Source organism: Numenius arquata, chromosome 2 (assembly GCF_964106895.1).
Source record: "Numenius arquata chromosome 2, bNumArq3.hap1.1, whole genome shotgun sequence".
Taxonomy (NCBI): Eukaryota; Metazoa; Chordata; class Aves; order Charadriiformes; family Scolopacidae; genus Numenius; species Numenius arquata.
In genome coordinates this window covers 12,689,572-12,712,454 of record NC_133577.1, presented here as the reverse complement: position 1 = coordinate 12,712,454, position 22,883 = coordinate 12,689,572, and the positions used below count along the sequence as shown (strand labels likewise).

Sequence of the window (22,883 nt, the reverse complement as noted above, 5' to 3'; positions counted from 1 at the left end):
CTGAGTTTGCTGCAGCTGGGATTAGGGCTGTCATAACGGTGCTCTGCTCTAAAACAGTATGGTGTGCTTTTCCGTGGGTGAAACACAGGAGTTAAACCGTACCACCTGAAGGCCTTGAAGGAAAGCCTGCTGTCAGGGGAGGTGGTAGGGGAGGCAGAGGCATGTTGTTGTCAAAATGAGAACACTTGTTTCTGGAGGCACTTCAGAACAAGGACCCATCGTGAATGTCTCTTGGTGAGCAGGCAGAGAGGTTACTGTAGTGGGAAGAGGTGGATTGTAGCAGAACAAAACATGGTGTAGCTGTGCACCCTGCCAGAAACCTCCTCTAACCTGGCAAAGCTTGTGCTGTTTGCTGAACCAGACTTCAGCTCTGCTTGGTTATTCGTTTGGAGTGTCTGTTTTGAGGATCAAAGTACTGTCTTGGAGGTACGTGTGAGGTAAAGTGTCTGAGATGTGTTTCAGAGTTTAAGTGTGACAACAACTTAAATATTTTGAAAATATTTTGGAATTTGACTTGTTAACCAATTCATCCTTTTAAGTAAGACTTATGCTGTGCTGGCTTCCCTGTTTGGAATTCAAAGGCTGAGGAGTTAATATCAATCCTTCCTCCTCAAAACTTACGTGCTACACTTATTATTTTTTTTAAGATGCAAAATAGCTGATTTCACAAATCAGTGTAGTTAGTAGTGCAGACGGTACTCTCACATTTTTGTGCCTTTTAATGAACTTGAGCATCTTTTAGGATGGGGCCTGGTATGCTCTAAACTTTGGGATTGGAGCCTTGGGAAAATTATTAGTTTAATTTTGGGTCTTTTGATGCCAGCTTTTTTAGAAGGACGAACTGAACTGAGGTTGCTGAGATTTAGCTAAAAATTTTGGAACTAGCAGAGAGCTGTTTTGTCTCCTCATAATCGCTGGCCCTGACAGTTTAACAGAGCTTATTGACCATCTGCTTTGTCTAGTTTGCCACATGGCAGAGTAACAACTAAGCCAAAATACTGGCTGCACAGTGTATTAATTAAATGACTTGCTTGTGAACACTATGAGGATACTGAATTGATTGATGTACATTTGACTTGAAGAGTTTTGCCCTTTCCTTTGCTGCAGTCACTGGATGTTGAGCCAAGGAAAATAAGATATAGGTGGTGTGAAAGGAGCCCTTTGACTGTATGTTGGAGTCCCTGTTTGTCTCCTTGCCCTCTGTCTTCTGTTACCCGTTCTCAACAGATGGGACCTGGGGTATATTACAGTCTTGTTCCCCTGCTGCTACTTCTGACTGCTGCTCTCTGCCTCTCACAAAGCTGGCAAAAGCAACAGCTGTTTCATAATTTCTCCGTTGGAAAGGAGAAACATAGCAAGGGAGGGAGGGAGAGACTGAAAGACCAGTCATCTTGCTTGCAAAGGACTAGAGAGAATGTTGCTCTTGTCTCAAGAGCCAGTATCTATTCTGAGAACAGATTTCATGTTCTTCAGTGTTAGCGTTCCTGGAAATACAATGTGTGTCTCCCCACCCTGAGAGGAGTTGTTGAGAGCTTTAAGCAAATAGTATGGGTTATGCCTGCCTATCTCTAGCTGGAGGAACCTGACTCTGGGCTGCTTGTTAGTGTGACTAATTCTGCTCAAAGGCAAAGCCTCCTGGGAAAGCAGTTTTTAAATCCAGACTGTGCTGGTGGCAGATACATATAACATGTTCTCTGAAAGGGATGTGGCAAGACTTTGGCAATATCCAACAACTGTCTGCTTGATCAAGGGACATGCTGTAGGTAGCATCTCTGCAGCTAGAAGCTGAATCCTGTTGAGCTTGTTATAATGAACAGATGGCTTGTTAATATGCTCTGCTCTGCCACAGCAAGCCGTGCTTCTTCAAGGCCTTGCTACCTATATTTTCATTGCACAAATCTGGGTACAGGTTTTTTCCTTCTGGTAACTTTCTATAACAACAGGCAACTGTTCATATACATGTGTATGTAGGTCCATATTTGTGGTCTATTAACATGCTTCTGAGGGGTGAGTGTATATATATGTGCACACTGTGTATATAGTATGCTGTTGGGTGGTGTAATATGAAATAGTATTGCAATTCAGTATAACATCAAACTGAATGAAGCTACTGTTTGGCTGTATTTTTAATATACCTAAGCTGCTGGAAATGCTTTGCATAGTAGGTAAATTACTTCAAAAGAAAACTGGAAGACTGCTGTACTCATTTGGATTCTGTCTGAAAAGCTGTGTCTAGGTGGCTGCAGACAAAGCTCCTGCTAACACCTCCTTGTTTTGGCCTCTGAAAACTCAATGATAACTCTGATTGTGTTCTGGTCTTCCAGGAGTAGCAGAGGATCTCTGATTCACACCAAAGTGCTTTGGATCCCAGGTAGTCCTGGTGTGTTCTGTCCTTCAGAACCAGGAAACTATTTAAGAAATGGGATCTTGAGTATGCGTATGAGTTCTCTCCTTTCTGGGAAGCTTTGGTATCCCTGGTAATTGAAGGTGGCTCCTTCCGGCATTTAAGGGATACTTGAGAAAATTATACTCCCCTTGAAATATTCTTCCCCTCCCCACCTTTTTTTTTTTTTTTGCCTACTGTGTTAATTAACATACTTAGGAATAGTCTGTCACTCTCATGCTAAGTGTTATAGCCCTTCTGCCAGGGCTACAATCTAGTAATGAAGGGTTAGGCTTGATGTAGCTTTTCAAAAATAGTCCTTTCTCAGAGCTGTATTTCAGTCATAGGAAACAAGCTTAAGAAATTGGGGTTTTTAGCATGTAAATGTGAGTTGGGGTGGGGGAAGCTAGCGTTCATCCTTCAGCAGATTGTTGGGGTTCTTTCCCTTTAGTTCAGCGCAGTTGCGGTTTCTCTATTCTTGATACTGCCAGTCTCTAAGTTAGTTTCATTTAAGGGCCCTCATGAGTCCTGGACTTGCTCTGTTTGCCTGCATCATCTTTCAGCTACGGTGATTTGTGAGGGCCAGCAGCTGTTGCATGAGCATCCGGAATTTTTACAGTTGTGTTGGAGAATATTGCCTGTTTGTGTATCTGAGAAGCAGAGGGACACCTCAGTGCTTTGGGTTTGCTAACACTGTTGTGATCATGTAGCCCCTGACAAGTTTTCATTATACAATGTGAAAAGGTCTGCCACATATTTGCTGCTGGCAAGATGGCATGTCCTGGAAGATGATGGCTCTTAAGCATTTAAAAAGTAAAGCTGTGAGTAAATTAGATGCTTCAGAGTGACTCAATTTTTTTTACTTTTATACCAAGCCAAAATAACAAATATTTTGCCTTATGTTATACTTTTCTCCTTCAATGTGTCTTAAATGACTCTATGGTTATGGAACCACAAAGCTTTTATTCCTGGGAGAAAATAAGAAAAAAGAAAATATATCCATATAATCCATAACTCTTTAATTCTTCTGGAATGCCACTGGGAAGAGAAACACAATTTTTCTTTAGCTTGTGACCATTTCCAGCAATGCAGATGATTAGAAATCACTGACAAGCCCTGACTTTGCATGTTTGTGCTTCTGTAAAAGATGGAGGAAAATATTTTAACGTGTATTTATGACATCTGCTTAAAGATAAATCTTGAAGTTCAAGCAGGAGAAGGAGAACAAATTTTAGGCTGACCACAGCAAAGTGAGACTTCAGTTGAAAAAGTGCACTGTTTAAGGATCCTGGGAGCTGAAATGGGAGGTCTTGATGCTGCAGGCTACCTTGGAAGGCAGTTAGGCTGGTACAACAGTTACAACTGTTCTTAAAACAGTTGTTGCAGGCCATCTGCAGACTCTGTCAAATGATACCTGCACAGTTCGTGTTTTCAAGATGGCAATACCCTTTATAAGGTTGGCTCTCTCTTTAGGGTGCCATTCTTTGGCAGTCAGCAAAGGTTTTCTTCTCTTGAGATAGGTAAATGTGCCTGTAGGGACATAGGGGGCTTCATAGTGAAATGGGTGGAAGAATGTGGGAGGAGTTGGGACTCGGAAGGGTTTGCTGGGAGCTTTTCTTTTAGTGGTGCTTTGGACTTCTTTGCAATGAACTCTTTTGCATATAGTGCCTCCTTACAACCTGGTTTGCAGAGACTTTCAGGAAAGAGTGAATGTGTATACTTGAAATTAAGTGAATGGGAAGACACTTTTGCCAGATTTCTTAGAGCTTTTAAATGGAGGTATCCTAAAATGAAGCCTAAAGCCTAAATTAATTTCAAATATGCTTCATTTGGATTATAATAAAAGGATTTTGGAAAACAGAGTGGGCTAAAACTTATGGGCAACTAGATGTTAACTAAAATGGGATGAGATAACACATAGGACATGTGAGCACATATGAAATGGTGCTTTTGCAAGTCTGAAGGAGGAGTGATGCTGCCAGACAGAAACCCTAGTTAAACCAGCCAGGAAGACAACGTTTCAATGCAAGAACGAACTGAATGCTTCCATTTAAGATCTCCATTTTGAAAGGAATTAATATACCCATACCAATGGCAGAGAGAATATAGTCTGAACTTTATGTTCAGCTTCCACCTTCCAGCACTTACTCATTTTCTCTGTCTTCCACTGATACAAACTTTTCAGATGAGAGATTTATTAAATTGTCAAGTGGTAAAGAAACAGAGCTTTCCTTGTGTATTTCTTACTGGCTTCTGCTATTTTGTCTGTAGAGAAATGTTGGGGAAAGATACCTGTCATGGGTTAACCCCAGCTGACAGCTAGGACCACACAGGTGCTTGCACAGTTCTCCCCCTTCACTCCAGAAGGGCAGGGAGAAGAGAGGGAAAACAGAAAGGAAAAAACCCTTGTGGACTGAGATAAAGACAGTTTAATAGAACAATAACAGAAAAGGAAAATAATAAAAGTCACTCTCTCACCACCTGGTGAATTGGTATCTTCCTGAGCAGTGATTGTGGATTTCCCGTGCTCCCCACGCCAGCCAACCCCATTTATATATTGAGTATGATCTCTATGGTACGGAATGTTCCACTGGCCATTCTACTTGCTGTATGTGCTCCTTCTGAGCTTCTATGGGAAGCTGAAAAGAGTCCTTGAAAAGTAGAAATATCACTTAGCGACAACTAAAACAATATATGTTATTGACATTCCTTTCACAGCAATCACTGGAAAGAAAACTACCTCTTCCCTGGCTGAAACCAGGACAATGCCTTTTTTTAACGTAGCAGCGACATCTGCGTTGGCATCATGATGACTTTTCCTTGTAGACTAGGCAAGCATTTCCCAGCCAGGAGAGGAAAGCACAAAGAGGTATTCTCTGTATTCAAGAGAAGTGGCCACGTTTCTGTTGTACTAGGCAGCTGCATCAGTGTCATAGTTAAAAACAATCTGGTTTTTAAGGGCTGTCACAATTTTTCTGAAGTTACCAAATACCCACATGGTAAAATAAGAGTAAATAAGTTGTATCTGGCTCTCAACTTCCGTTTCCTAAATGAACCAATGGAAGTATTTTAAATAAATGATGGGGCCACGAACCAAGAAAGGCTTGCCAAGCTGGTTTTTTGGCCAGCATGGGATTCCTAGGAGCTGTTCTGTTTCAAGTCAGGGCCTATTTTGGTTTCTTACTGTTGGATGCTTTGTGGCAGGAGATCTGAGCAAGTGCTTCCTAAACAGCTGCTCATACAAGAACTACTGTGTATGGACAGACCAGAGTCTGCACTGCAAATGTGTGACCCCCTGACTAGTGTTTCAGTCACCCATTCAAGCAACAGATAAATGCCAAACTAAAAATAGCAAGTCCAGAGCCCAGGATAAGTATTTTCAGTCACCTACATAATAGGCTCTTTTGAAAACTTGTTAAAACAAGGGATACTAAGAAATAAATTTTCTAAAAAGAACCAAACAAAAACCAACCCCCTAAGTTAAGTAGCATGTATGTGGTTTTTTTTACTTCTACAAAAGCTCATTTAATAGCTAATTAGAGGAAAAGTTACTCCTGTTGATTTTTTGCAAATTACTTCCTTAGCTCACATATAATTATTAAAAAAAAAAAAAAGCTGAGGGGGGGAAAAGGTTCTTGAACAGTAGTGGGGAGAAGAAAGTAAAAGGATCTGTTATTTATCTTTATTGGCTGTGGTGCCTGCACAAGCCTCCGGTGCTGTTTATGGAATTGCAGGCTGCATCCACACGTACAGAGTGACCTCCCTGCTGCTAATGGGAGAATGCGACCACTGAAATGTGGCAGCCAGCCCATGCTGGCTCTAAGGGCGTCTGAGTAAAAAAGCATGGCCCTCTGAAAGAGCGCAGAAAGTCTTCCTTCCAGCCAAGAAAACTTGATGGGTGTGTTGGTGACCCAACAGTAGGCAGTGTGTCTGCTAAGCAAGCCCAGCCTCAACTGAGTTGGCAGAGTTTGAAATGCAGTAAAACTCCAGTTTAACCCTCCTAGTGCATAATTCTTTCAATAGGAGCTTTGTGGCCCTGCTAGCAAGCAGAACGCAGTGCTGTGGAAAGAGAGGACCAAGGTTTCCTCTTCTGCGGAGCCAGAGCATTTGGCTGAGGTCACATTCTCTCATATGTTCTATATAAACACAGAGGTGTCTCTGACAGTAGTGGTCACATTGATGCAGAAGTGTACAGTGAATTTTAGTGGCTGGTTAACCTTTACTAATTAAAGAGAGCCCCTGACCTCCAGTTGAAAATTCCATTGCCATCATTCTTGGGTGTAGGTAGGCCAGAAGTTACATTGAAAATAGCTCACGGAAATTTTGATGCTTTGTCTATTACAAGCTGCTACTGTTATAAAGTGGTAGCTTCAGGTAAATATGTCAACAGTTTTTTCAACTACTTGCTCTGTTGTATGCTAAGTGATAGCAAGTTTTATTCCAAGCCTGGTGTTGACATAACTGTGTGGCAAAAAGGTAGTTTAGATGTGATGTGCAGCATCTGTCCACGATGCATCAGAACACAGTAGCAGGAGAGAAGTCCAGATTTTCCATTGCTCTAATTCCAAACCCCTTTAGTTGCATAGCCTCTATATATGGAGTTGTCCTCTGAAATTGGCCCTGCCTGCCTTTCCCTGAGTAACTTCAGTGAATGGTTTGGCAGTGCTTGTACCTGTCTTGCTGTGCTTTAACTTAACCTTCCCTTTCCCCTCTTCCAGCTGACTTTTGACACAGCTGGCTGGCTTGCCTTTCACAGGGTACCCTGGTTTTACCCTTACACAGGGTAAAATGTTGTATGTGCTAACCATGTTCTGATGTAGGAACTAAGCAGCTGATTTAAATTTAGCATTTGGGCAGCCTGTAGCTGTAAGGAGTTTGTCCAGAGGAAAGCGTGGTGTGTTGCCATCGTCTTTCTGCCCTTTAACCTTCTAATTGAAGGAAAGGCAAAACTGCAGTGGCATTTGCAAAGACAGCAGCTGCCTCTGTCGAGTGTCAATGCGGGCAGGCCTGTGTTCTGGGGAGGGTGAAGATATTCAGGGAAGCTGAGTGGGGACCCTTGCTCTGGATGTGGAGGTCCTTTCCCTATCCTCTTTCACAAAGGCTTGCCCATAAAGGGAGCTTTCATAGGAATTGCATTGAGGGGTGATATTCTTATCTCTGCCTGTAACCCTGATCTCTCCATGCCGACAGAGGCACCCCAACTGAAGTAAGGGCACAACAAAGTTGCTTCTTTTTGAATTACCAAAGTGCCAGAATTGTGCTGTTTCTATTTTGGTGTACTTGTGCACTGTTTTATAATAAAAATTCGGGCTGCGTTTTACTGCTTTAGAGGGTCTGACTCTTTGAATGGAACTTGTAATTGCAATAGCATCTGTCCACTTCATCTGCTCTGCAGTCGCTTGAGAGCCAAGAGGAGAGGCCGATCTGTGGCAGTGCCAGCTTGAAACAAACGGTGCCTCACAGTGACTGAGGAAGAGAAAGAGCCAGCTTGGGTAATGAGATGGAAGAACTTGGCTTGAGTGGGTGCTCCTCCTCTGCTTATTGAAAATATCAGTTGTTGTTAATTGCTTTAATGAGGTTTATAACTAGAATTTTAAATGTTTTGTGTGTGCTGTATAATCGTTGCCCTGTTAGTGTGTTTTCATTTCCATTTGAATTCTGAAGCTACAGCTGTACCTAACTCCTGGCACCTACATGGACATTAAGATGCTCTTGTACTTAACTGATTCCCAGAAGTTGACTTAAATTTGTTTTGTACCTTATTTTTTCTTTACAATTGTTTCTGAGTAAGGAAGTTTGAGCTGTTCTTGGCTATTGATAAGTAACACTAACTTACAGGATTAGTGTCCCAGTTTGCCTAGGGTGGTGTCCTTATACAGGGATTGTACTGCTTGACATCATTCTGTCCTGAATTCCTTCCTCCCTCCCACCACCCAAAACCAAATCCCCAAACGTGTGACCCTCATGGTTTATGGTTTCCAGGGAGCTTGCAAGAGTACCGGTTGACCAGTTATGTTGTCAGATAATGCAACTCACAGAGGGAGCATATCCCTGTTCTTTGACTGCATCTCTCTAAATTTTAAAAATCTCTGAACTTGTCACTGCGGAGGCTGATTAAATCCAAACTTTGGGTCCCTCTCTTGCCCGTAAGGGGCATATTGCTCAAACTGCCTTGCTACCTGTATAACAGGAAATGATAATGCGGATGGTGTCTGGAGGAGGCCAAGCCACTTAGAGGCTGTCCTTGTGTTTCAGTTGTGCATCTCTTCCTCTGTGTGTCTCTTGGCTAACTTCACCCCCTTTCATAGCCCTCAGAGTGGACTAAGTGATCCTGAACATTAAAACTCATAAGAGTCCCAGCCATTAAGGAGACATTCTCACAGGATCCCTCTCCCCTGCCTGGTTTTTGTGTTTTGGCCACAAAAACACCTTTGGAGAAAGGAGAAGGGATAATTCCTAACCATGCTGTTTCATTGAAGGCTGGCTAGGTGGTGGGATGGACATGCTCTTCCAGTTGTCCCAGGAGTATGGTGGTATCCTTTTTAACATGCTTTTTCTTATATGGTTGGGGGCAACACACACCTCAGTTGCATGCTGACATGGGTCCAAGATGCTGTTAGGTTACACTTTAGACCTGGGAGCTTGAGAGTGCTCCCTATTCCCTGGGTTCAGACAGGAAACTCCAACAGATCTCCTCTTCGGGATTTCCTTGGAGTAAGATATGTTCTTTCTAATATAAACTTTAGGCTATTTGACCACTTATCTGCTAACCAACATAGGGTGAATTGGCAGATGCAGACAGGCTTTAGCTACCTCTTTCTTCTCTGAGCCAGGCGGATGTGGGTAAGCTTTGATCTGGAAATCTGGATTGCTGAATTAATAAACTATGGCACTGGAATGTAAATGGATGCCAACAGGGTTTGTTCTCTTGGTCTGAAAGCTGCGCTAGTGCAGCTACGGTTTCTGGACCATGCTGTTTGTGCACACTGGCTGACCAAGCCAAGGTCCAGCTGTACCTGCTTGTGTGGACACTATCATTGTGTATGTCTGTCTGTTCGGTCTTCCTCATCTAGCTTAATAACCTTTCCCCGTAGCTTTGTTACCTCCTCTCTATTGCCAGGCACTGATGATTACCTAGGTAAGCTCCCCCTCTGCTTCACAGCAAGGTGTGTATCCCTCCATGCAGAGCCCTGTAATCATTGTTCTTTGCATTACCCTTGATTTAATAACTGGAAAACACACTTTTTAAATGTTAGACTTGTCCAAATTGAAATAACCTGAGCTGAAGAGATTTGCAGTAGAAGCCTGTCTTAGCTGGAATATCTTGGAAAGATTTTTAGGTAAGAGTTCAGTTATTTCTGATGTTGAGACTAAAATAAGGAGGGGAAAAAACTGTTTTTCCACATTGCATGAGGACTTTCAACAGCTTAGTTGAAACTCCAGCATGTCTGATCTTGGAAATTTAGGAGGGAGTGGACTTGCTTTGTGTCAGAGACGCCTGTGGCCAGTTTGTGAAAGTGCTCTTAGTTTAATCAAGCATCTACCCTCGTCTTTCAGTTGTGCTTGTCCTGTGCCCAAACTTGTTAAAGTTTGGCAATAAGGTGAAAGATTGTCTTATGTGAACAAGCTTCCTCTGTAGGGAGCTAGGAGGGGCTGGGCTTTTGCAGTTCGTCTTGGCAGGGAGTCCTGGTCGCAGTGTCTGGGAGCCGAGAGTCACTCCTTTCTCTGCTTGCAGTGGTCCTTTCTCTGGCCCTCCGCTGAGGAGAAAAGGGTACATAGGAAGGAGGTAGAAGCAATACTCCAAAAAGTAGGAGCAGATGTGGTAGGACTTGGCAGAAACCAAGCTGTGAGAGTAAAAGCTGAGGGCTAAATTTGTAGGAGCAGGAGCAGAGGGAAATGAGTACTTGAGGACAAAAGTTAGATCGTTGTTCTCCAGACCTGAGAACTGCATCTAGGTCTGAGAAGACTTTGCCCTACTCTGCCAGCAACTCCAGGGGCCCTTGCTGTGTTTGTAAAGTGTTACCTCCCTCTAGTGGTGTGTGTGCAAGGGATCAGTCCCCTGCTGGCTCCAGTGGTGAAGGTAGATCTGATCTAGACCATATAGATGAAACATGGTCTCCTTGACTTTTATCCAGTCATTTATACCATGTTGTGTAGGCATAGATGCACTCGGTGCTCCTGTGAGATGCTGGGCAACTTGTGTAAGCCATTCTGTTAACAGGTGGACATTTAGTGTCCTTTCCTTTCCGGGTATTTGACTGGATCCACATGAGGTCAGGCTTGAAGACAGGCTCAGTGCAGGAGAAGGTTTCTATAAATAGCCACAATGCCGCAGATAAATTATGATTATTCAGAAACAGTAGGATCATTGACTCAAAATGAGTGGACAAATCTGGTAACTTTGCTTTTAATGTCTCTGCACTTTTATTTAATGAACAAATGTCATGAAGAAAGATAGATTTGGTGTTGGTGGAAGAGGCTGTTGCTCTGGTTAGAACAGCCTGGGTGCAACACAGGCTTTTCTAACTCTTAGTTGGAGCCAAGACTGGATGGCATGTGCTCAGGGGTGTTGAGCCTTGCACTCTGTGTTGCCTTTATTTCATTCAACTGACTGGTTGCAAAGTGTCTGATGTGGGATAAAATAGTATGCGACAGCATGATAAGGATTGCTATCATACTGGGAACAGCGTCCAAAAGGTGTTCCCTCATTATTAACTGTGCAAACTAATATTCACTGTTGCGTGAACCAGTTGTACCACTGAGGATTCTTGTTCCTGCTGCAAGTGTCCCCAATCCTGGCACTTATGAGTCTTTTCTTGCTGTCTTTAACATCCTTTCCTAATCTTCTGTTCCTCATACCAATCAATAGACACTAGCAGCCTTTTTGTGTTGCAAACAGCTTTATTTCAGCTGTTGTATTTTGACTCTCCACTTAACTAGGATTAACGTTAAGTCGATATGAGCTCTCTTTGATTTGGATTCATAATTTTTGATTACTTAAACTATTCTTTTTGTTATCATTTTTATCTGCTTTTGCCATGACCCATAAGTCTCCCAAAACAACTGAATACTTTGAGGAACGCGAGTTTTTCTTTTGTGTTTCATACAAATGACTATTTGGTAGTATTCTTTTACCTATACTGTGATCTGTTCATCATTCCATCAGTTTACATTTGCAACCAATGTCTTCTAGTCCTGGTAATTTATGACAATTTTATTTATCATCCTGAGACTGAAACCATTGCCTTGCATTTGGGCATCCATATCTGCAGATGAACTTGCTTAGAGCTAACTGTATTAGATGTCCAGCAGATGTCTCTTTTAATAAATAAATATTTTCATATATTAAATGGATATTTCTAGAAGAACTGGTCCTATTTTCTCATTTGGTTTTGATCACTTACACTGGTTGTCTTCCAGGACTTTGAGAGAAATCCATGATTCATACAGTCTGAAGCTTTTAATACATCTGAATTGCATGGTCATCTTTCCCTCTTTTTCCTTCATCTTTCTCTTGCTGCCATAGAATCATTTAGGTTCTTTCTGGTTACTTCTGAACTACCTATACAAATGATGGCCTTAACTTTTCTTGCTGCACTTAAGTTTGGGAGAGAAAGCAGAAGTTAAAATCTAAAGTAAAAACCAAACAAACCTATTTAATGATTTCCCAGCACTGGGAATGAGATGATGTGCAGCGAATGGGCAGTGAGGATGAAGGATAGCAGACTGATTTGAGAGTTGGGTTTATAGTGGGAAGTTTATCCATAGGGCAACTATTACCCTTTAAATTTTAAAGCCTCAGATAAATGTTTAATTAGTAAATACTTGTAACGATGTCAGACCTGCTTTTGCTGCGCTGGAGGTCCTATCTTCAGGGTGTGCAGACCAGAGTGTGCAAGTGTTCTTCAGCTGTCCCTCCAAAATCCAGCCCTTTGGCTTAAGCTGCTGTGGAAGGTTGTTTCAGAGGGTGTCAGATCTTTTCCCTGGTCTCATTAAGGGATGCTTGCCTGTTTCTGTTCCATTCACTGCTGGGGCTGTGATCACTTCTGCCAGAGGCTAAATAGCGAACAGCTGGAGAGGTTGTAATGTCTTAAACTGCTACAGCTATTTACTACTAAATGCATGACTGTGCCCCAAGGTCTTTTGCCAGTAGCCTGCAAAGAATTCATGCAACCTAGATGACCACGGGGCTGTCTTCCAAGGTTGAATTTAAGCCGCATTTTAAATAGCACAGAAGGAAACTTTGGTGATCTTTTTGGACTTTTATATACTCAAGCAGAAATCAGCTCATGTCCTGCCTACATTGTTAATGCAAACTGGAGAGGGTGCTTAAAAGCAGGGTGTCCATCCTCCCCTCCCTCAACTGTTTCAATTGATGGGTGTTTGCACCCAAAACCCCCACACCTTTTCTATTTTAGCCTTTCTGGAGTTTCTTGTGGTTTCTTTTTTCCCTCCATCGTCATCTATTTGCAACACCTTGTCTCCCTCTCACTGGAGCAGAACATGGCAGTGCTTTGGTTTTATTGCACAGCCTCATGGCACTAACCAGACCCTTGAAACACCATCCTTCAGCCACGCACCGCACCTTCCAGGCTTGCCCCAGACTAATCTGGATCTGGCTGCTTAATTGCAGTAGGATCAATCACGCTTCTCACCAATAAAACCAAACAGAAAACATGACTGTTTCTTCCTCCACTGTTGTGGAGTGGTCAGGCTGCTGACCTAGGCACGTGTTTTTCATGCCTAACATAAAACTCTTGAGATCATATAGGCACAGTAGGGCTTCCCCCCCTCTCTACTTGTGTTGTGTATCAGAGTTCAAATCTGCTGTCAAGTGATGAAGATACACATGATTTTTTTACAGAAGATGTAACTTAATTGAATGCCGGTATGTCTGACACAACCATAGTCCCTTCTTCCTGAAGTATTCTTGATTTATTTTTTTGTTATGGCTTTCCTTGATGTAGAGGAGCTGTGTTACCTCTATAACAAAGTTTCAGTGAATTGCTGGTACAATTGCCCTCTGGACTGGTGGTGTGAACCTTGAAGATGTAGGAGAAAGGTGATTTGAAGAAGACAAGAGGGAAGAGGGATAGAAGCAAGGATTTCTCCCACGTGACTGGTAGCAATCAGAGGAAAACTAACCTTTCAGGAGCACTCAGCTTCAATGAAATGCGATCACAAAAAGCATTATATATCTTCTAGGGAGTTCCCCCTCACTGTCACCTTTCAATATCGTTCCAGTTTGCCAGAATGCCACTCTGACAGGCAAGAGTTCAAAATGTGTATCTGACAAAATACTCAGTGTGCTGAACAGTACTTCTGAGCACAGACAGATGCACGATCGGCATTTATGCAGATCCATGGATGTGTATTTTGATAAGTTTACAGTGTTAATGGTAACTCTAGGCACCCTATCTTGACAGTATTTATAGTGAGCTGCTTAGATCAAATGTTCAGGAGGTTTACTGTCTATCCGGGGAGTTTCTGGTTCTTGGTGTGATATGTGAATTAGTGTAGAGTTGCGATAGTAAGCTGCTAAGTGTATCGTGTTATGGATTAATCCTTATCCTTTCCAATTCTGCTGGCTTTTACTGGATATTGTTATAGTCTGTGGAAGACTGTTTTCTCTCCTCTTCCCCTGTTGTTTAAATTGCTAATGAGTCTATAGCATTAGGTTAGAAACTCCCTTCTTGCCAGATTGTGTTACAGTAACTAGTATTTTTATGATTCATCTTAACAAATTGCCCACACTTCCTGTCTAAAATGCATGCTGAAAGAGTGAACCTGCTAATTGGACTAATTGTGTATTTTTATTCATTGGGGTCTAACAGCCTGCATGGCTACACTAGCGTGTTCCTGCACGCTTTCCTTCAGAGGTGGGGAATGGGGGACTTAATCATCCTACTTCTGTCTTCCTTACACCCAAATACATGTTGAACAGTTGACATTTTAGCTGGGTCTTCTGATAATAGGTAGTTGTTTGGCACTTAGGTACTTAACTTTTATTAGATTTACTTGAGCTAATTCGTTATCTTCCTTGCTAATGTTTGGACCCTTCTTTTATCCAGTAGAAGGGTAATTTTGCTGTTCCCTGTGGCAGTTGCTATTGGAGCAGTTAAATTATTTCACAATTGTTGAAACTTTTGCAAATCACTGGAACCACTGCATTTTTTTGTCAAAATGCTTCTTTAAAGGATCTTGAAAAGTGTTGGGGTACAAGATGACAGCTGCTGCTGGGGATAGTGGTCTTGTTGCTTCAGCCTGAATCTCAAGTCCACCCTCCCCTTTGGAGACTTTCAGGTCCCTGCTTTCATTCAGGAGGTGCCAAGGTGGTGCAGCACCAGTGGGCTGACTGATGACCTTGTGGGAGAGGAGAGACTCGCAGTTCCCATGTGTTGGTGTGGATGGAGCAGGGGTCATGTGTCTGTCACACTGAGGCCACTGTGAGGATGGGACTTGGCGTTGGGGAGAGGCTGAGACCAGGGTGTTTGCAGCAGTGAGGTGCTGCTTTACCATTTTGAAGTGTCTTTTATGATAAGAAAATGCAAGAAATGGTCAGTATTTTTTTGCATAATTGTAAATGCAATAAATGATGATAAACCCCCCCATGGCAGGGGGGTTGGCACTAGATGATCTTTAAGGTCCCTTCCAACTCTAACAATTCTATGAGTCTATGATATCTGTGGACAATGAATTCTCATTGGAATTCCAGAGCTAAAGGGTCCTTCAAAATGTGTGGACTGCTGCTCTGACTCAGGGAACAATGTGTCTGATGTGTTGGTGATGCAAAGGGAGAAGTGTATGGGTGGAGGAGGTTTAAAAACAAATTTCTCTAAAATACTCTATGCCTTAGACTTCATGCTTCACTGCGAGCACTGGAAATTTGAGCTCTTCTGGTAGGGCATGTATGTCATCCTTCTAAGCCAGCTTCAAGCAATGGAGATCTTCCATAGTGTAACACAATAAGCAGTCCAATCAAGAATATTTTCAAAGCAATCTTGTGGCTTGCTGCAGCTTTTATCTACTTCCTCTTCCTCTTCTCTGACCTCTTCATCCTCTTGCCCAGTACTGTGAGAAGAGCATGACTCGTGCTGCTGGTCATGGGTTAGTAACACAACTCCTGACTGGGAGGGGAGAAGTTGCTTAAGAGCTGTCACCTCTTGCATGGATGGAACTTGGCCTTCTGCTAGCCTGGGAGCAAGGAATCAAGCCACCATCCCTTACTGATTTCCTTCTTGTCTGGGGTTGTGTGTGCTATCACTAGGTTTCTTTTGAGGTTAGTTAAAGGATATATCTATGGACTAAGTGGGAATTTTTGCTTTTCAGGAAGAAGAGATGCCAGATGTAGAAATTGACATTGATGACCTCCTTGATGCAGCCAATGAAGAGGAGAGAGCTCTCAAATTACAGGTAATATTATTTTCTAATTTTAAATTGGAATGTGGCTGAATTAATGCATCTGGGTCCATATCTTGTGTTTCACTGAATCCACTATAAGCGTAGAATTAGAACTGAGAGGGAGGATCTAAAGTCTGAGTTTAGCATAATCTATGGGACTGTACAGAGGTAATCAAAATCCTTTAGGATAAAAAAATTCTGGAAGGTAGGTGACAACAGGAGTAAATAAAAGCTCAAAGAAGCCAGTAATATAGGGAGATATGCTGAGACAGATAAGATTCATTCTACTTTTTACAGGTATATAAGAACAGAAAATAGAAAAATAAGTAAGTCACATAGAAAAATTATGTGGCTGAGATTCAGTTATGATGACCAGATATTTCTGCTACAGTGAATCACAGAAACTATATGTGCATGCATTATACAAACCAGAAATCCTCCCTTGTCCTTAAGATACTGGAAATTGTTTCTCTGCCTATGCTAGCTAGACATTGGAACCCATCGAGTTATCTTGGAGTAAGTTGTCTAAAAGTTTGACAGAAGGAGGAGATGATCAGCAACAGCTGTCTGCTGAAATTATACAGTCCAAAGCAGCTCTCTAATTCTCTGAATCCTTCTTGAGGTAAAAGCTAATGAATGGAAGAATGAGGGCGAGAAGGAAAGAAACATCATTGTCTTAATACAGATACATATTTCTAAATCAAGATATAAAACCAATATAAGGGTCTATGTTTATAATCTTTTCAGATGCACTAAAGGAAGCAAACCTGTCCCAGAGCAGTCCTTTGCCCTCAGCTCACTTCTGGGAATTGACTAAGGTGGTGCTTAAATGCACCACGCCTGATTTGCAGTGCCTACTGGCACCCTGTTCTCAGTGCCCACTGCCCAGCCACAGAGACACAGGGCACAGCCCCAGGCTGCTCACTCAGCATTCATAAATAGCTTTCCTGCTTATGCCTACAGTGGCTGCTGCAGCCATCCTGCTGGGAATATCTGACCTAGCTGATGTCTGTATTTCTGCATAACAAAGCCTGTGGTGCCCTCACAGAAAGTTACCTGTCATATGTGTGTTGCTGGGAGAAATGTTCTTAGGTTCTTCTTGGAGAGAGAGATTTTGTAACTGCCAACCTGGCAGAAGAAGCCATCATTTCTGTCCTGTTGCAAATCATTCTGATCCACCTAGGGAGCAAAGGTGACTTGCTGTAACACTTGGTTTTCAGTAGCATCTTCATCCAAAGATTCCTGGTTCTTGCTCCTTTTCTTTCCCCAATCCCTTGCCCAGATTTCACACTTAGACTTTTTTATGTTCACTGTTATTCTGTATTGGAACTGACACTTTCATATTTTGCTTCTAGGAAACTCTTGTAGATTGCTACAAACCAACAGAGGTAAAAAGACTTTTCTTAAATACTACTCATGTGTTGAAAATGTAGCTATGTTGAAGCTAAAGTAACGTTTTTTTTTATACTTATGATAAAGTATATATAGGAATGTTAATGAGTAGCTGATGGGCTTGGGGCTTTACATCCTGGGAGGGTTTGGGCCTGTCACTTGACTACAGTAGGAACAGGATTGGGCTGTGTGGAGTAACTGCTAATCGTTCCAGCTGAAGTATCAATATTGTTTTCTGTAATGTCCTTATTGACTTTACTGATGCTTAAAGCTGTCATTTTACAAGAGAACTAAATGTAATTCTCATCAGATTGTTAAAACCCTTCTATATTTGCATGAAATTTCAACTTGAGAGATGGACTGTGTGCTTTTCGATGTGAAGCCACTTAATTTTGTTGCAGAGAGTAAAGTTGTTTATTCTGGGAACTGTTATGTAGATATGCAGCTCAGCTAATTGGTTTTGTGAATGGACTTGAATGCAATCGTGGGATAGTCTGAACTAGCAGGATTTAGTTAAGAGTACTCAACTTTCAACTTGAATTTCCATTCATGTGCCAATATAGCCTATTTCTCATATAGTAATATGTGCTTACTAGGAAGAGTAAATATTGTAACAAAAACTAAAACTCATTGTAAAAAAAAAAAAGTCATCTAGGTTTTGAGTCAGTTTCTTGGTTCAATTTATAGAGTGAGTGCTTTCCCACCAGTGGCTGCTGCGCAGTATTTAGTAGAGTGGGTGGCTTATGGGATTCCCTCAGTCAGGGACCTTTCAGCTGTGGGTGACTAGAAGCCAGGCATTTGGTTTTTGAAACAAGGCTGCATATAGCTTGGTTCCTCTGTAATGCCTGCAGCTGTAGCCACTGAAACTACTGGGGTTTAAGGGTAGTCAGATGGTCAGGAAAACCACTGATATGGTTAAATAGACACTTCCCTGTCCATCAGATGATACTTTTTTCAGGGCTTTGCCATTTTTATTGATTCCTATGGTAGATTGGGAAAATGCTCCAGAAGAGCTGTTACAATTGCTGGTGCTAACTTTTTGACAGTGCAGGGAATTAACTCAGAAAGACTTGCATGGTCATACCTGTATAGCTTGGTCTGTGTTGTACTTTGGCTTCTTTTCAGCACAGAATACACATCTCCCATTATGGAGATGCCAGGCAAAAAAATCAAGTCTTTAGATGTCTCACTGTAGTAACACTACACGACAGATCATAGAATTATAGAATGGTTTGGGTTGGAAGGGACCTTAAAGATCATCAAGTTCCAACCCCCCTGCCGTGGGCAAGGACACCTCCCACTACAGCAGGTTGCTCAAAGCCCCATCCAGCCTGGCCTTGAACACTTCCAGGGATGGGGCATCCACAACTTCCCTGGGCAACCTGTTCCAGTGCCTCATCACCCCCACAGTAAAGAATTTTTCTGGTATCTAATCTAAATCTCCCCTCTTCCAATTTAAAAGCATTACCCCTTGTCCTGTCACTACATCTCTTGACAAAGAGTCCCTCTCCGGCTCTCCTGTAGGCCCCCTTCAGGTGTTGGAAGGCTGCTATAAGGTTTCCTTGGAGCCTTCTCTTCTCCAGGCTGAACAACCCCAGCTCTCTCAGCCTGTCTTCATAGGAAAGGTGCTCCATCCCTCTGATCATCTTCGTGGCCCTCCTCTGGATTTGTTCCGACAGGTCCATGTCCTTTCTATGATGATCCCTGTCAGCCTCCTCCAGCCTTTTCTCAGCAAGTGCTGTTGGAACCTTAGCTGTTCTTTGTAAGATAGGTGTGAAGACTGCTATGGCATCTGGAGCCTGACATGGCTCTTGTCACAGGCTAGTGAGAGAAAGTGGGGGGTCATGAGTGGGTAGGACAGGTTGCCAAAAGTTTGTGTCAGTGTGCTGACCTCTTATTTCTGTGTTATCTGAAGGTGGATGAAGAAGGCAGAGAATCAAATAATTACCCTTCTTCCTCCTTCATTGAACATGTAATATGAATTCTTTTTCTTAGCTCTGAAGCTTAACGCTTAATGCAAGGACAAATTTCAGAGCTCTGATAAGGATATGTGACAGATGTTGGTGAATTTTCCACTGGAAACCTTGGTCATAGAACTGCAGGAAATACCAGTGCCGTACTGGTAAAGTTGGTATGGCAGTTTGCAGGAAACAATGTCCTAGACGAGTGTGCTTGACTGCCCTCAAGGCAGTTGGATCAAGGTTAAATTTTAATACTGAACTTGTGACCTGTCTCTTTAGTCCTCTGCTGATGGAATGGAGGCAGCACCTTTACCTGGAAGAATATCGGTCTTCCTTGACAATCTTTTGAGATAGCTAAATTGAGAGGAGTACTTAATCCACTCTTCTGTGAGGATAGTTGCCAAAATGGGAGTCACTTCCCAGGACTGTTTCCACAAGAGCAGCTTTTCTTCGTATGTAGCATGATAAGCCCAGTAATACTGCATGACTGTTAACTTAGGCCACGTAAAAACAGTGAGTTGTAACCTGTCACTTGTGGACTAAGAAGAGTCTTTAAGTTGGTTTAAGCTTGCTATATGAGGATCCATGCCTTGTCTAGAAAATCTGCAATCCTTTCACATTTGCAGACCATTCACAACTATTGAGGTAATTGGTTTTTGAAAGGATTTCTAGAAGATTTGTGGAGAATGGATGTGAGCTGATGGAATTTCTCCTGACCAATCAAATACCGTCAAGTGCAAATCAAATCAAGTGCACTAGGGATTTTAGCATCAAAAGATATACAGTTTGCAAAAGGCAGTAATCCTGAACTGGGGAAAAAAGTTATGTAACGTGATGTCTCCACTGTTGAGAACATAAGGAAAAATAGTACAGGCAGAAAGCTTAATAACTTGAAGCTCTTATCCCTTCTGTTTAAAAACAAGCAAAAAAACCCCAATTTATGCCTTAAGTCAGTTTTGCCTAGTGTCTCCCATTTAGACTAAAGGTTAAGGAAAGACTGATTAATTTTTTTCTTTGGCATGTATTCTGGATTGACTTTTTATCAGAAGAAGCAGAGTTGTCCAGGTCACTTGAAGGATGGAAGGAATTCTTAGCCTCTTTAATAAACTGGCTAAAGATAATAGCTGTCAGTAACCTATGAGGAACTCTGTGAAACTTTTCTTCTAAGGGAAATGCAGCTAATGTGCTCTAAAATTTTAAAAGCTTTTCTAAGGTAGCAGTTACAGCTGTCTTCATAATTTGTATGGAAGTCTGCTTAATATGGAAATCTTGTTGTAAAGAGTCATGTAGTTTACCCAAACAAGACAGCTAAAGGTTAATCAGGAAAGTGCACACAGTCAGTATGATTTTTGGGTGCTATTTAAGTTTACATTAATGATCCTTAAAATAAAATGTTGATTTGCTAATCAAGATTCATATGCAACGTGACTGATGTGTCATTCAGTCATTAAAAGTTAGTTTTGTAAAGTGTCGGAAACTAAAAATAATTTCTGGGCACAATTTGCTAACTTGGCTGTTTCTACAAATGCGAAAATTAAAAAAAAAAAAACAAACAAAACAAACAGTGGCTAAGAGATACAGTTGGTAGCTAGCAGACTGTAAAGTATACATTTTTATTTGTGTTAATCACTACAATATGTGATTTGTATTTATAGCTTACATCCTTTTACTTGAGCCACAGTCTCCTTGCTCCATGTAGCTAAGTTGGACTTGTTGAAGAGAAGCTGAGTAGCTGCCTGGCTCAAGCCATAATAGGCTTTGGGATCTCAAATGTAGACAGTGCTTTGACACATGATGATGGTCTTCCCACCACGCAAAATTAAACAGTGCTAGAAGTATTCTTAAGACAGTTTACACTTTCTCTGATTCCCTTTTCCTGTTACTATCATACCTAGTTCAAAAACAGTACATATCATGGAGTCTTGACATGAGACAAGGCTTGATGTGAGAGAACAGCAATTCATGTTTAGGACTGCACAAACTAAAAGGGTGTGCTGTCTGCAAAATCAGTCCCGTAGGCAAACCTTGGATCTGAACTTTTGTGCTTGAAAAGGAGCAGGGAGCAGCATCTTCCTCCTCTCCTGAATCACGCATGTGCCAGAGCAGCCAGTGCTTTACTAAGTGCCATGTGTCACCTGTGGAAAATCCCACTCAGACCTTGGTTCTGTCTTTGTGATGGAGACTCTTAATGTAGGTCACAGGGAATTTTGAGTCTCGTGTTAGCAGTGAATGTAACAAAGAACCTTAAAATACAATCTGTAATCTTGGTGATAGGGTTTTGATGCTTGATAATAGACTCCTATTTAGAATAGAAAGACTGCTGTGGGCATGAAATCAATGAGGTTTTGTCAAGACATATACTCTGAAGGAGTCTGGCTAAGTCTGTGTTACTGTATCTCTGCTATTGGTAGCAGCAAGACCACCCATTTAGACCGGCCTTGGGAGAAAATCTGAAGTATTTGTGGCTGTTGGGAATTAGCTTCCGCTGGTGGGACTGCCAAAGTGATGACAGGAGAAATGACAAGGAGACTCTTAAACTACTATGGGAGAGTAATCCAATGAGAGGGCAACTTTTATGTTTACTGACTCTGAAAGATGCGTTTGAGCTACACAATGCCTGCAGATAACTAATCTTTGGAGAAAACCGGATAAATTAGATTTGGGGTTTCTTTGCTTCTTCCTTTTCTTGTAGAAATACGCAGAGCTTCAGGCAAATGGTCTTGAGATGTCTCTCATGCAGGACTAAATCTATGCAGACCATCTTGTTAGTATAATTCTTCACTCAGTGCAAAATGGGAGAAAAAGGAGATGAAGTTACATTTTATAAGAAAGTTGTTTTGCTGGGAACTTTTAATAACAACAATTTTCAATATAATTTCCAAACAAACTACTTTAAATTTTTGTGCATATTCTCTGGAGAATTTGGGCAGATATTTAAGTCACTGGATACTTAGCTGGACTATTTCAGCAGCTCTTAACACTTAATTTTGTGTACAGTAGAGATGTATCTGCTCAACTGTATTTTTCCCCAAGTTTAATTTCTTGTTGGAGCAAATGACAGGCTTGTGATGCAGCTTTTTAGAGTGGTCCAGGCACTGTGGTTTTTAAAACTAAAAACTATTTTGGGTATGTCTTCAGATAATGTGTGTGTTTAGTATGCAGGCATGAAGAGAAAGCTCAGCCCTTCTGCAATGGAACTTACACACTTTTGAAGGATTTTTTTTTTTCTATTGTGTTATGAACTATTTCAAAGTAATGTTACTATGTTTTTTTAAATATAATTGCAACGCAGCAATACATAGGATACCCATTTGAAGCAATAGTAACTAAAGATGTGTCCTAAAGCCTCAGTGCAGTGTACTGCCTTACATCTGGGCGAGCCTGGGAGCTCATAGACATTTACTGCAGCTCAGCTGATGGGTGGTAAATTATTAAGCCACAGTAATTGTATGATGTGTCCACGTTACTTGAAATCAAATAGGACATTTTGTAGAGGAAAAAAAGTTAAGAAACATGCATATTTAAAAGCAATGCAGTCAGAGGCATTTCTAGAAAAACATGTTTTCTCATTCATCCATTTGACCACTCTGAATTCAGTGAACTAAAACTGTTTCTATGCCTGCTGAGATCTGCCCTATATTGTGCTACAGTGTTGGAGGGAGTGAAGCTTGCATGTTTTCATTTCTGCAAGTACTCATGAATACAACTCACAAATACCAATAGCAATACTGTAAGAATGGAGGAAC

At 41.7% G+C, this 22,883-nt stretch overlaps 1 protein-coding gene across 1 annotated transcript in view; it reads left to right on the top strand.

The window, feature by feature from the left end:
- The window catches only part of PPP1R14C (protein phosphatase 1 regulatory inhibitor subunit 14C), a 55,831-nt gene that overhangs the window by 27,077 nt on the left and 5,871 nt on the right, over positions 1-22,883 (top strand). The window contains exons 2-3 of the mRNA XM_074168638.1: positions 15,713-15,796; positions 17,140-17,172. Coding sequence (XP_074024739.1) covers positions 15,713-15,796; positions 17,140-17,172 — 117 coding nt within the window. The remainder of the gene's footprint in view (positions 1-15,712; positions 15,797-17,139; positions 17,173-22,883) is intronic.